Below are 15,615 nucleotides of genomic sequence, written 5' to 3'. Positions count from 1 at the left end.
AAAAAAAAAAGATTTCAAAAGGGCCAGCTGAAATGGACGCCAACTCAGACTGCTTACTGCTAATAAGTTGCCTTTTGTAGTTTTTTCTTCGTTTTTTTCCCCCCCCACTACTTCTTTTCTTAAGGATGACAGTGGTATTGTTGGCCTAGGAAAGGGTGTCCTCCTTGCTTGCATGAAGTTCCCCACGAACAACAATAGGACCATAAGATGATGCTGCAGAGCTAGATGTTTTGTTATTTTGGCGGAGAAACAAAGTGAGGGTTAAGACTTTCCATCATACAAACTGTGAACTGTGTGTAAGTCGAGGAGCGAGTGCAGCTAGTGCATGAATGTGTGTCCATATGGGTTGGTGTGTGTGTGTGTGTGTGTGTGTGTGTCTGTGTATCCTTCAGCTACTACACACACACACACACACACACACACACACACACACACACACACACACACACACACACACACACACACACACACACACACACAACAGGTCAGGGCCAGCCAATAGGAGGAACACTCTGGACTCCGGAATGAAATCACACAATTGTAATTGACAAGAAAAGAGGAGGAAACGCCCCATTTAGCTTCTGTTCATGCTGAATCAAATTACACACCCACTGCCTACCACAAACCCCGAGATGGGGATTTTAGAGCAGGGGATTAGAGCAGTTGGACAGCGTCTTTGAGAGGAGAGGAGAGGAGAGTTGGTGGGACTACAGTGTTTATGAATAGCAGGTCGTTTTGGAATTTGGGTGAGATGCTACCACGTGTCTCTCTTTGTGGTTGTGGCTGAGCGAGGGTGAGTTCGAATCTTAGTACTAAACGTTACAGTTTATGACGGGTGTTTTGAAGGCACCGTTTAGTTCCTCATAAAATAGGTGGGTTTCGAGGACGGCAAAAAAAAAAAAAGAGATTGAATGGTGGTTTGGCCTTGATTTGAACTGAATATTTAAAGACTTCCTCACCCTTCAATATTGATATCAGCTTCTTAAAAATCACTGTAGGGAGAAAATGTGAAAGACTCTCTTTTAATATTTCAGTTACTTGTAGATACCCACTTAACCCCCTCATAACATCTTGACTTATATTAGCCCTTTTAATTCTCGATAGAAATGCGGTAGGAATAACATTTGAACAGAAAACACGATTCATGTACGAGAAGATATAGAGAAAGCACCTTATTACTGAGAAAAACATATGGACAGCAGCAAACTTGACATTCAGAGTAGTTGAGAGATGTGCACAAACTGGATTTTACTTAGCAAGATGATTGTTGTTAGGTGATGGAGTGTGGCTGGATTTTGGATGGCAAGTACACAGGATGTGCTTTGATTTGCACTGGGCGCTCACGGGGCGGACCCTTCCAAGTGATAAAACCGTGAGTTTAATTTTAAAAGGGGTTTCAGACGGCCACACTACTCTCTTGTGTTAGCTAACAACCACCCTCTTACTGAAATAGGATTTGGTTGAATTTAAACAAACAGGTGAATCAGCAGCCATACTCTATAGAAGTGTATAGACACTTTATTGCACTGCTATAACTTATGTTAATAGGTTACTGGTTCATCAAACCATACATAGATGAGTATCTATGCAGTGCATGGCATCAAGCCAAATACACCTGTCAGATTAAAAGGTTATCAAACAACAGTCTCCGCCACCAAAAATAAAGTCATCCCTTTACATTAACCAGGTTGCACACAAATACTGGAAAAAGCAATATGACTTGACAAACAAACAGGCAGTACACTTATTTATAAGAAAAAATGTTTAAAACGGTTAACATACCATGTTGTCCTAGTATATCTTTATTCAGTGGAGGTTCCCGTATGAGATACATCCTAGATAACTCTGTGTTTAAGTATTATTTTCAATTATTGAGTTGCTTACCTGGATGATTTATACTATTCGTTACTGTTACAGTAATGCGTATTTCTTTCTCCCTATTGTCACTGCAAACACATTCAACATATGCCTTCTAAAAAGAGTTCCAATATAATTTATGCCAGCACATTTTAGCACCAGTGAGTTTATTTATGTTTTTAAAACTTTTTTCCAATTTACAAAGTTCTTTAGGGCGAAACAAGAACAAAAGCTGCATTTCCTGTTTGCCCAAAACAGGAAGACAGGCGCGCTCCTGAACATGTAGAATGGGATTTTTGTGTCAAAACAAGTCATAAACAGTTGTGAGCACAATAGTACGTTTGTGAATGGTTACTTTAATACCCCTTTAGGACAGCTCAAAGATGGCCTTTACAACCATGGACAAACTGATGCCCACTAACTCTATTGAGCCAAACATATCTTTTTAAGAAAAGTAGCATTTATTTTACATTTATTAAGTATACTCATATGTAGGGAAAATCTTTATCAAAAAATATATAGTTACCATAAGCATATCATGAAAATATATTTCAGTATTGAAGTTGATTTAAGAAATTATCTTCTGTAGTTAATGGATGGGACTGCTTAGCTAGGTCTTCAAAATGTTACAGCTAGTTTTCCGTTCTATTGGTAAGAACTTTAAGATCAAATGTCTATGGCAGCCAAAGAATAACCACAAAGGGGAGATTTTTTTAAGTGTAAAAAGAAAAAATGTAAAAGTAATTGCAATACTGAGAAAACATTATCTGAAAAGAGATTGGATTTAGTACGTTCAGGCAGCGGACTAAAACCAGTCCATAGCAAACCCCTCCATCTTACTAGCACCATCCATTGAACAAAGGAAAACGATGTTACAGAACAACAGGGCACTTCGGTGGAATTCGTGTCCATTCAAGTGCAATCCCTGTAGAATTGCATGATTCATATGCAGTCCTACTTGTCTTACATTGAACTCCATTTCTTTTTTAACCATCAGGTAACACCAGGTTATGTGATGGAGTGCTGTTTTGTCAACATCACCTGGTAGTCAGGCATACTTAATTAAGGAGACGTGATCTTTGTTTACACTTCTTGATTTTCATGAACAAATGCCTCATGGCCTATATTATTCTTTGATTCCCCCAGGGATTTGAAATTTAATGGGGGTTTAAAAATAAGGGTTAAGATTAAGAGTATACTATGGTTTTACAAGTATGTATTGTCCTTGTATTTTTTTTATTACCATGTTTATAAGTAGCTCTTTGTTTTTGCATGCTGTTGAATTGATGCAGAACATTTACCTGTAAAATGTTAAGAGTAAGATATGGACCACAGGCTGTAAGATGAAAGCTTTAGCAATGATTTTTACCTAATGTTAGCAACAGTGTAATGATGACTATAACCACATCTTAAAATGAAATGTTTGCTTTGAGATATAGCTTCATATATTCCCTCAAACGGTAAAGAATGCTATCCCATGTCTTAAATGAAGAGAGCAGAGCTTTCCTGTGACATATAGGGGTGTATATCTTCTATCTTCATTCCTATAATATTAGTATTATTCATACAATATTACATAGGTCTATATTACAATAGCTATGCTAGAAACTTTATGATAATTTATTTTCTGAATAAGATGTTTTCAAGGCTGCATTCTACATTTATAATCATGGCAGTATCCCTTTTACAAGTGATTGGAAATAATTTAGATGCACTTAAGTAATTAAGGCCTATCAGTATAGAAAGATAGGCAATTAATACATTTGAATGTAAAATTACCCCTCCTCCTCCTCCTCCAACCCCAACCTCTACCCCAACCAATGTACTACTTCTGCTTTTTGTTTATTTATCAAATATGAGCTTTAAGTTTTCGTTGTCATGGCAAGAGCATTAGAGAAGGGTTAATCACAGCATATGTTTGGGTCATTCCTCTCCACATTTATAGAAAGCAACTAAAAGAAGAAAAAAATATTATTACAGTTTCGTAAAATTCTATTTTGCTAACATGAGTTATTATTTCATAGCAAGAGGAAAAAAAGGGTCAGTATCAGGATGTTATTTATGAAATCAAACATATTTATGAGTGACCTCAAGACATTTTGTTTTTTAATTAAAAATTACAAAAAGTTAATATATTTCTAAACTCGAAGTTGGTTTTTACTAAAAAAAAATATTACAAAATGAAAGACATTTTATTTATTAAAGTTCCAGAAACCCTTCCCACTTGATTTCCCTGACAAAGTGACTTCTGGTGATGGAGGCTTTCTGTAACTTCTACTTAAACTTCAGATATGCACTATTTTAAAGGAAGACCAGTGCATTCAACAGTGGAAATACGTCAGAGTGTAATATAATATTTTTAGGATTTGGAAGTATTTTAGTTACTCAGCATCAAATTCGTGCCTCAATTACGCATTACTTTTGCGTCTCGCATCGACACCCAGTAAGTGTTGTTTGCTTACCCTCTGACTAATCCCACATAACCAACTCGACACACAACACCCCTTTTCTTGTCCTAGAATTCCTCCTATAATTTATTTCCCTCCTAACTGCATCATCATAGCTGATTGCAGTGCTGAGAATCGATATCATAGTTGAGGCTGTTTCATCCAGACAGTCAGATCGCTGTAAACAAACACTAACCTACATACTTACATGCATACATCTACTACATGTACTGATGCTCAGAAAATCCTGTGGACGCAAAGCACGGCCTGAATAACATTATGGAGGAAATGTGACGAATCAATGGCTGTTATTATAAACTCTCTTATTAGAGACTAGAAGTGTCGAGACTGTAGTTTGGATTTTGCATCATAGTCCCAGGATGTTTCTATGAATACCTGAGCTTATGTGTAGTGGATTTATGACCGTATCATCTTTTCCTCTCACGCATACATACAAACACAGTCAGACACACACACACACAAACAAACACACACGCTCACAAACCAATATAACTGTACTAGTTTGCATGTATCATATATCACCAAAACTGGAGAATAGCACTGAATCTTTTGTGTTTCAGCTGTTGGTGAACCTATTAACACACAAGGGCTCAAGTGCTTTTTCTGCTTGTAGATTTTCATAGGCAACACTTAGAGGATTGTGTATTTACGACATGACATCAATAACGGACAACTTAAGTCCACCTGACCATGATGGCACGTTTCAACTGGCTGAAGTGAAGTAGAGGTCCGTTGAAATGTGTAATCAGGTCATCACTCTTCTAAACAACTTTACATCTGTTTTTTTTGTTTTCTTCAAACCTGTTTCATATATGCATTTACAAGAATACAATTTTGTGTGATATGTTCTCAGTCATGAATGGTATTGAAATAAGTGATGGATGGGACAAACACAGTCTCATCCTTTTCAGCAAGTGATATTCCTGTCTGTCTTAGGTAGCTTTCAGACTCTTCCAGCTCAGTAGAAGTGTTCCATACCGATTTTCCATGAATAAATACATACATTACAGTAGTGATCTTAGTGCTTTAGGTTCAAGCCAGTCAACTCCTAGTCTCAGTTTCTGGTTTCTTACTGGTGAGTGAGGATGAGTGGCCACCTCATGGTCAGCCATTGCTTAAAAGTCTTCATGTTGTTGTTTTTAGTTTTGTTTGTTTGCTTATCTTCGGTGCAGTGCCCTCATCAGGCATGTCAGATCGCAGGTTTATTTCCTAGCACGATTTTTGTGAGTTACAGTTATTTTTATTTGTTGACTTTTTGGGATACTTTTTATTAATGTCTATATGCCATCTAGTTTTGATTATTTTCTTTATTCTATGAAATTCAAAATGTATTGTAAATGTTTCTAATAAAACAAAAAAACAAATAATACTCTCGATCATGTTGCTGTGTACTCTTGGAGATTCAAATGCTCATGCCTTCATGCAGGACGTATAGGAAATGGAACAAAATCAAGGCAACGTATCTAATAGCAAATTCATTTTATTCATACATATTTATTCCAAATATACATAAAGTGATTCACCATTAAAAATGTCTACCCTCTACCAACCAACCAACCCAACCCTGGTGAGTAATGCCACTAGTGTTGCCAAGCCGAAGTTGTGAGAAAACGTACTGGATTTCTACTGCAATTACATCATCTGAATGTATCCAATTAACATTGTATAGGTATCTACTGCATATGAGGGTTTTTTCAGTTGCATTTTTGATAGCATTAGGTTTGCGTTGTTTGACACGTTCGAGGGAAATCCGATTTAAGTGCCTGCGACTCTGTCTGCATCTGAACATCGCAGCAGGCACTGAGTTAATATTGACCTTCACTGCAGCGACCTCTACTTTGAAACACGGCCCCCTACCTCCATGACAGAAGGGGTCTTGGTTGAGCCAATCCCCCCGCCCCCCACCCCACCCCGCCCCGCCCGTCCCCAACCCCTTGGTCTGCCCCCTTCTACCCATAACACCCTGCTGTAGCCAGAACTCCGTCCAGAAGACGGAGGAGGAGTGAGCAAGGCCACAATCCGTGAGCTCTCTTTAGGTTACACACAAAAGATAAGGATTTCATTTATAGTGAGACGAGCCCATCAGACATGCATAGAACAGGCCTGAAGCAGTGAAGTGGGCCTCACTGCTGCCTGCAACCCAATACATGCACGCAGATGACGAGGAAGCAGCCTGGGGGGGTGGGGGGGGGGGGGGGGGAGCGCTACATGCCAATTTGCTCTGACTCCGACCCTTAAAACCTTTCCATCCAATAGAGACGTGGCTTTTAGAAACTGGAGATGTACCTTCAAAACCTAGTGGACAATGCCCAGAGGCCACATGCCACCGGTAGACCCCTTTAATGACTTAAAACTAACAGTATAAAATGTGCAATGCATGGAAGTGATGTGTGAATAGGAAGTAAAATACTATTAAAAAAAAAAAAAAACAACAACGTACAGTAAATCCAATATAGTCAGAGGTAAAAGAAGCTTCCAGTAAAGCAAGTAGAAAAAAAAAACGAAAAAAAAAAACTTTGTAAGTTGATCCTGATTTAATTTGACACATCCCTCCATCAAAATGTTTGATCTGTTATACTTGACAGGTCTTTCATGCCAATCCCCTCAATCAAGTGTGCATTTACTAAAAGCTGAAATGAATCGCATACAGTGATTTCATCCTTAAATCATTTCTTGTGCGAACCTCAAGTGGTTAAGAGAGAGAGAGAGAGAAAAAAAAAAGAAAAAAAGACACCCTTCATATCCCAGAAATAGTATTAAATAAAAAGCCCAGTGTAGCTTTGAGATGAATCTCTGCATGACAAACAAAAACCTTCAGGTCAAACAATACAAACCATAGATGTTCATACAAACATTAAATAAATACATTAGGGATGTCAAAAAAAGCAACGAGCCAGAACTTCGCATGAAGGTAGAACAGAGTAATCTTCGCCATGTGCACAACGCGGTCAAATATGTTTGTTTTTTAAAATGAACTGCAATCAAAAGAGCTGTGCCTCCCATACGCACAATTTCCCTTTCTGGTAACTCAGACAGTGATCCTGACTGGGATGCGATCCAGCATGAACTGCTATCTGCTCTTGCACTGTGCCCTCGCCTAGCGTCTATCTCATGCTTCTATCACAGTTGCAAAGAAACATCAGATGTGCAAATATGTGCATGGGGCCCAAATATCACAGAAACGTCCAGCTGGGATGAGAAAGAGACGGTGAACGCAGCTAGAGGAGAGGACTGCACTCCGCCCACGAACCGCGACTCGCCATGGCCTGCCCCAAACAATCATATTAGTGTGAGAGATATAAAGAGGTATGGCGTTTCAGGAACAGACTATTCAGTATGCGAAACCAATTTCATTTAATTCTACATTCGGCCAGCTAGTTCCTGGAGCTCCACTTCCGTCCACAGTGTATTACCTTTGCAGATTCTGGGGGCCACAGATGTGAAGCTTATTGCAATTGTGAGTTAACAAGAATGCATAGATAGTGTAAGGGGAGTACAGCGCTCACAGCACTCATGCAGACACGTGTGAGTGTGTGTGTATGTAGGTGTGTGTGTGTGTGTGTGTGTGTGTGTACATATGTGTGTGTGTGTGTGTCATTGTGTGCGCGGTGGGGGGTCTTTGTGCAGCAGTCCAGCGTTCTGGCTGTTTTAGATTTTCGTTTGCTTTTTTTGCCTTTTTCCCTCCTCCTTTTTTTTCTTTTTTCTTTTTACCCAGGATCCTTAGCGTGTGCAGAAGCTTCAGTTGTTCTGGCAGCAGGCCCCCTGCTTAGCCGAGCTCTGGGTGGGTTGCACAGTGATGGGCACCACGTTGGAGTTCGGAGAGAAGTCCGTCTCCCTGCTCCCCGACATCTGCCTCTGGGACACTATATGGTAGATGGCTGTAAAAAAAAGTAAGAGGTCATGAGGTCAAAAGTTCACATATAGGAGATGGAGGTTGATATGAATACGTGTGAATATGTAAAAGGTGTGGAAAACATCCACTGATAGAGTTAGAGGATTTGAAAGGGATGGATGGTTGGTCAACACTGTGCATTGAGTAGCTTATGTTCATCTTACTGTTAAGAATATAAATCTCAGGTTTCTTGATCTGTTGTTTTATTCTCATACATACTAATACGTACTATACTCGTTTTCACCATTTCCAGCTGCTTTCATGACTGGGAAGTTACTTGTTACTTTCATGGCTTTACAGTACACATGGAAAGCCTAAGAGATCCATTAGAAGATTAGGGGTTGAGGTTAGCGTTTCAATCCATAAAACCAGTTTACACCCTTCATACTTAGAGGTCCTGGAGTGCTACTAAGCTTGGAACACTATTTACAAAACCATGTGTTCCCCTTCTTTATTTCAGGTTTTTTCCAACTTACAATGAATACTTACACTAGCTCTGCCCTTGTTCTCTACAAACAGGGTCAGGCACGCCATGTTTAAATACATGGCCATCCTCTTAAACTGACTCTTTTCAGGGTAGTTAACTTCAATCTGCTGTGATAAGGGAGAACTAAAAGAGACTGGTTGGTCTCTTTAATTAATAGAAAACACAGTTCGTTAACATGGCAGGATGTCGTTAAGCCACTTTTATCTGCCCCCAGTGCAGGACCTCACCTGAGCAACAGGCTCGGTCAGCTACCTCATTAAGGTCTGACCCCACATGCTGTGTCAAACCAGCTTCCCAGGATGATGCACTTTAATACCCATTAATGATACAAGGTGTGATTAAAACCACCTGGGACTGTGCCAATAAAAAAACAAAAAACGTATGACTTATAACCACATTTAAATTTGGCCGCCATCTCCTTTGAGGAAGTACCTTGTGCATAGATACCCCACTCCCAGTGCTCATGCCAGGCTTAGGACGCTTCCTGGAAACACGTTCTATGAGCATAACCAGAAGATTCTGCAATGCGCTTTGGATCTCCTCCACTGTGTCTCAACGGCGACCCTTCAGCGTGAACTTCATCTTGGGGAAGAGGAGGAAGAAGTCGCAGGGAGCCAAATCTGACGGATTCGGGGTGGGGAGCAACCAACCTGTGCTGTGTTGTCAAGTTATTTGCGCTGAATGTTCTCCCTCAGATGCCACACTACAGTAGACCTCCGCGCTGACAGTCTGACCCTGGGAAACTCACACATGACCTGGACTGTGGTGCACTGGCATTTGGCTGCTCCACTATGCTCACAGTGCGTGGAAAACATGCAAGTTTTCTACACGGTTGTTGCTCCCCGACCACCCCCCCCCCAGCCCCCCCCCCCCCCCCCCCCACCCCCACTCTGTGGATTTGGACCCCTGCAACTTCTTCTACTTCCCCAAGATGGAGGATCACCGTTTTGACACAATGGAGGAGATCCAAAAAACATTGCCGATGGTGCTGGATACACTCAAAGAGCAGGACTTCCAGGGAGAGTCCCAATTGACAGGGGCACTGGGAGCGGGGCATCAGTACATAAGGGGGACTGCCTCGACGGAGATGGCGGCCAATTTAAATTGGCAAAGTTTTTTTTTGTTTTTTATAGGCACAGTCCATGAACTGTTGGATCGTACCTCGGATATCACGTCTGTATAAATGGCAAATAATTGAAGAGAGGGGCCTGTTTTTGTTTCGTTCCAGGTCAATATCAAACTTTATGGAAATAAACAGTTGTCTTGTCCTGGGGTCCATTGTGTGTGGTACTAGGGATGCTGTGTATTTGACCTCAGATTGATTTGATTCACGGAACAGCATTCACAGGCCTAAGATCTGTTATCTGCTGCCCCCTACTGGTAGCAAGAAGGATGAAGGATATTCTAAAAACACTTGTGTGTATATTCTTTTAGGGTCACAGATAGGGCAACATGACCTCGGTCCACTGACCTGTAAGAATAGTCTGGAATGCCAACTCTACATTAGAGGAGTCCAAAGCGGAGGTCTCCAGGAAGGACAGTCCATGCTTTTCTGTAAACACAAACAAACACCGCCATCAGACAAAAAAAAACACTATTTAAAGAGGAGCATCGCCATTCACCTTCCCATATCATAAATCAGACATGTTTTTCAAGAGTGCAAAAGTATAAATTATTAAAATTGTTATTGGTAAATAGTTGTACTCATCAGTAATAGTTTGGTCACATCAAGTATCTAGCTCAGGTCGGAAGGTCAAGCAATAAAATATCTCACATTGCTATTAGGTCATAAAGCCAGTGATTCAGTAGCGCAGCATTCTGACTTGCAGGACCAGAGTGGGGTGAGGTAGAAGCAGTAAAGTGGTTCTGCCTGTTCTATATCAAGACAGTTAAACCTTTCACGCCATCAGAAAAAACACTCAAACAGGAGGATGGCCATTCACCTTGCCATATCATAAATCAGACATGATTTGAATGAGTGCAAAAGAAGCTAACCCAGAAAATAAAATTCTCTGACCCATTCCAGCCCAGTTGCAAATATATTTCAAAACGCTTGTTTCAGTCTCACTGAAGCACTCTGTAGCTAACGGTGCGAATCCATACCAGCGATCTGGGCGACGCGATTTTCTAAACCCCATGCATTTCAACGGGAGCCAGCTCCATTGTGACGTAGACCAGCGATCTGGGTGACGCGACCGATGAAAATTCGAACATGTTGAAACTTATGCAAATGAGGAGCGATTTGACGGTTTGAATATTGTAGGACTGTGGCATCGGTTGGTCGTTTATGCCATTTCCACATGCTACACCACGCCCACTCAAAGCGATGGAAGCGGGTCGCGTCGCTGGTATGGATTCGCACCGTAAGTGTAACACACTGGACTCAGGCAGACATCAGACCTACCAGCGAAGGCCTTGGCCTCGTCAGTGGGCACTGCCCTTAGGTGGCGCAAGTCGCTCTTGTTGCCCACCAACATGATGACGATGTTGCTGTCGGCGTGGTCCTGCAGCTCCTTCAACCAGCGCTCGGCGTTTTCGTACGTCAGGTGCTTGGCGATGTCGTACACCAAAAGTGCACCGACGGCTCCCCGGTAGTAACTACGTGAGAGGGCAAGAAAGGACATAATAATAATAAATAAATTATCTTCTTGTAGGAGTGAGATTAATGCCAGTGGTCCCACAAAATGAAGAAAAAATAAATAAAAAGCAAAACAATGTATTACATAAGAAATTTCAAAACCAGTGTTCAAGTGGAGAAGGACCTTATTGCAACAACCGTGCCGGTCTCTACAGTGTGACCGTTTTGCGAGTGTGCAAATGTGATTCAGGTGCACTGGTGTAAGTGACTTCTAAAAATGTTGAATATTGGCCTACGAAATAAACTACAACTTGTAAAAGCACTGGTGTGAATACCCAGTGGACCTGAAAAGAATACGACCAAATACCAAAGAATAAAAAAAAGAGCTAGGAACAGGAAGGATATGAAAACTGGGAAGTGCCATGACAAATCTAGGGCAAATGTAATACTACCTTGCAACAATGATAGAAATATATCCTTAAGTCAAAAGATAGGGCATTTTAACCGTCATCGATCTTCCTGTTATGACCTTTAATCACAGAGTTATAGCCTATTAATGCATTTTGATGGTTCTATGTTAGTGTTATTAGTGGTTCCTGAGCTATTTTTTCCAAAGTATTAAAGTGTTTTTAATGCAATGGCTCAATTTCATGTTTATTCAGGCCATTTAGTGCGATTGACAACCCCAGACTGTCAGCAAGCATGGTTACTGACATGGAATACAACCTAGGCTATCATGGCAAATTACTATGAAGGGAGGGAGGCAGGAGTGACTTACATTTAGTCATTTAGCAGACGCTTTTATCCAAAGCGACTTACAAGGATGTATACACATTTAACATTTACACTGATGGCACACTGCACATCAGGAGCAATTAGGGGTTCAGTGTCTTGCTCAGGGACGCTTCGACAGGGAATCGAACTAGCAACCTTCTGATAACTAAACGACTTCTCTACCTTGTGTACCTCTTACGCAGATGTTATGCCAAGAGTGACTTACGCGGACGTGATGGCCCTGTACCGCTCCTGACCGGCTGTGTCCCAGATCTGCGCCTTGATGGTCTTCCCCTCCACCTGGATGCTGCGTGTGGCAAACTCCACCCCGATCGTGCTCTTGCTCTCCAGGTTGAACTCGTTTCGGGTGAAGCGGGACAGGAGGTTACTCTTGCCCACACCCGAATCCCCAATCAGCACCACTGCAGGGGTAGACCACAGCACAGTGTCAATCAGTTGTAGGGAGTGGACCATAAATGCATTAGCATGCACTAGTGCTTAAGTGGATGTGTCAATGCAGCAAAAATATGACTTCCTGCTTCTCTGAAGTCTCTATACAGTAGCAGTGATACATAGCAGTACAGTTATACATAATACATGAGATATGAAATTGGATAGACTGCTTGTCTTCAAGCAGTGATTGAGAGATGGCCCATTATTTTTCTTTTAGAAGTGAGTAATAGTAAAGAAACAATAAATGTGTCGTCAGTGCTATCGGAAATTACACCAGTGACCTTGCCATGGCTTGTTTGCCACTTGCCAGCTGAACTCCAAGAGCATCACACTCTCTGAGATTAAGGAACACTGCTACACCTGTAAGGCCAACAGTGGCTGGATCACCATAGAATCCCCCAGCCAGGTCAAAATGATCCTGTTCTCAACACTTACTTATCTCTATGGTTCTACCAGCCACGTGACGCCGTCCGCCAAACCTGAACGTTCAAGTTCACTACACACTGAACACAGTGCCATGGTGGTTGTTTTCCACTGCAACTCCTGTCTGTCCCGAGTCATGCTCACAATTGTGTCGCAAGCAAACGAATGGGCGTCAGCTGTGTCACTGAATTTAGGGTGTGTTCCAAAAGAGCTCTTTTAATGCTGAATGAAAGGCCACCTGAGAAGTGTGCTTCACTCCCATCCTCACCCACATACCATTGTGAAAAGCAGGGGTTGGGTGTCTGAGAGCAAGCCAAAGCTAAACAGTAATCACAATCACAGCGCCAACGCTCATGGTGAAAGTACAATAATGTGCCACAACTGTGTTACAACTCTGTTCTTTGTATTTTGGTCACATCAAGTATCTAGCTCAGGTCGGAAGGTCAAGCAATAAAATATCTCACATTGCTATTATGTCATAAAGCCGGTGATTCAGTAGCGCAGCATTCTGCCTTGCAGGACCAGAGTGGGGTGAGGTAGAAGCAGTAAAGTGGTTCTGCCTGTTCTATATCAAGAAAGTTAAACTCTAACTAGGCACTGCCACCACGGTGAGAGCCACACACATCTGAAAACATAATCTGTGAGAGCTCGACCTTGCTTCACAAGACAAGGAGCGTGTTCACACTCTAAATAACTTGTTTTATCTGTTTGTTTAATTACATAAAGTAACAAAGTGCTTTTGTCACGACATCCATTAGGGCCTCTTCCTTAGGGGACATTTTAGTCCCACTCTCAAGCGCGCGCGCGCGCGCACACACACACACACACACACACACACGTATGGTCACACTTCCTGGTTGCCCTACAGGTCTTTCCAGTTTGACAACTGTAGAGCCCGTTCAACAAAGGGAAGCTCTCATTGAATTTCCTCACTGGTGCTCAGAGAGTGATGGCCCACATTCAATACCTTGATATATATTTAAAAAGGTCGGCGTGTGGACTATATCTATGTGTATAATATAGATATACTTATACATACACTACACAAGATTGGTTATCAGTGTATTTAACTCAAGAGGTTCAGAAGGTTCTGTTTGGCAAAACAAGGACAATGGCTCAAGACACCTTGGTCCATCCCAGGGTGACGCATCGCGACGTGTCATTCTGCCAACTTTAACTCCTGCTGACCACCTTCTAATTAGATTGCATCACATGCCTTGCTACATTTGCTAGTTGGTCAGCTACCTTTGCTAACGTTATTTACGAAGTTTCAGGGTGTCAGTCGGGGCTGTCATGTTCCAATTTCTCCGACACCTGTCGCACACCAATCGATGAAACGCTAGCATCAATAACACAGTAAAACTGACAACTGCATCATCCCTAGATGCCAACAACACGTTGGTTAAATTAACATACGTATTGCTTGCTGGCTAACGTCAACTGAATAATATATCCAAGTAGTGTTTGCTTTGCAAAAGTGCAGTATAAAGATCGGTCAACCTACTTCACAGATTTGTTTGAGAAAGCGATAACGACCGCAGTTGGCAAGCAGTTTAGCTACAATACTAGCTAAATAGTTAGTTCGACCAGCTTCAGTGGCATTGGCTACTAACCTTGCTAGCGTACAAAGCTAGCCTACTAGCTTTAGCTAGCCAATTCACAAGGTAGCTAACGTTAGCTGTGAGGCAACGTCACCATTTAATGCGGAGGGCTCACCTTTAAAGAGGTAGTCATATTCGTCTTCTCTTGACGCCATTTCTTCCAATGGTTATTCAGACAGCTCTTACTTTCAACGATTAAATATCTTCTCGTTCTTGGCAACGTAACGGAAGTATTGACTTGTTGACTCCCCTTCGGCTAACAATTCCTAGCCACTTTATATCGCGTGAGTCAGAGCAAATTGTCATCCACACAGCTCGTGACACCCACAAGCTCTTCTTTGGTTTGTCTATGGCGCTCACTTCAACTAAACTTAAAGGTCCCTTTTTCAGAGATAATCGTATTCTATTCCGAAGCATCTACGTTTGAAAGTACTGCGAGGACAGAAGCCTTGAAGCTTTTTGAAAGTTTTTAGACGGACCTACTCCTCCACTTCCGAGCTGCGTTGTGACGAACGTGCAATCCCGCCCCTAGTTCGACTCACAGGTTCGACGGGCAAGTTACAGCTGTCATTGTCTCTACGATGATTGGTCGATAGGACTTTTAGTGGCGGGTCGCTTCATTGATTTTTTTACCTGAGTTTTTTTTTTTTTTTTTTTTTTACTGGAAAGGTATGTGGGGCCCCAGGTTCCTTGAAACCGAGTCTTACCAGTATTTTTAATCAGAGGAACTGGCTGTAGGCTATGAGGCTATAACCTCACTCCCACAGATAGGGATTTATTGGGCTACTGCTCAAACGGCTTACTTTTCAGGGACGGTCATACAAGACAGGTGTAGTCTATTCAGTGTGCTGGAGAAGGCCGTCTCGCATCATCAAAAGGCCCTATAGTGAAGACTAGACAAGTGAATGGCAACTGTAACCTATGTCTACCTACCCAACAGCAATGATGTCAAAGGTTAGATAAGCATAGTTGAAAATCAACATAATATGTAAGCCTACAGCAGGTAACCTAGGCAAGCAAGTATTTAAAAGATGATCTAATAGTCAAATAAATCATATGTATGGTTATACTGAATAGTGTCA

General features: G+C 41.6%; 1 protein-coding gene across 1 annotated transcript; it reads right to left on the bottom strand.

Moving 5' to 3' along the window:
• Positions 1 to 5,789: 5,789 nt before the first annotated feature.
• Positions 5,790 to 15,013, bottom strand: rab11al (RAB11a, member RAS oncogene family, like). Its single transcript, XM_080857923.1, has 5 exons — positions 14,649 to 15,013; positions 12,283 to 12,478; positions 11,109 to 11,302; positions 10,176 to 10,256; positions 5,790 to 8,203 (listed from the first exon to the last, which is right to left on the bottom strand). Exons 1-5 carry the CDS (start codon positions 14,686 to 14,688, stop codon positions 8,064 to 8,066), a joined length of 651 nt encoding a protein of 216 aa, XP_080714049.1. The 5' UTR covers positions 14,689 to 15,013; the 3' UTR covers positions 5,790 to 8,063.
• Between the last annotated feature and the right edge of the window lie 602 nt (positions 15,014 to 15,615).

The sequence above is a fragment of the Sprattus sprattus genome, assembly GCF_963457725.1.
Source record: "Sprattus sprattus genome assembly, chromosome: 19".
In the NCBI taxonomy this organism is placed as follows: Eukaryota; Metazoa; Chordata; class Actinopteri; order Clupeiformes; family Clupeidae; genus Sprattus; species Sprattus sprattus.
This window is presented reverse-complemented; position numbering and strand designations above follow the sequence as displayed.

Coding starts and splice junctions, on each gene's coding strand:
- rab11al (XM_080857923.1), bottom strand. CDS start 14,688: ATGGCGTCAAGAGAAGACGAATATGACTACCTCTTTAAAG. Junction 12,479..14,648: donor ATATGACTACCTCTTTAAAG/GTGAGCCCTCCG, acceptor CTACCCCTGCAG/TGGTGCTGATTGGGGATTCG. Junction 10,257..11,108: donor CGAGGCCAAGGCCTTCGCTG/GTAGGTCTGATG, acceptor TTGTGTTTACAG/AAAAGCATGGACTGTCCTTC.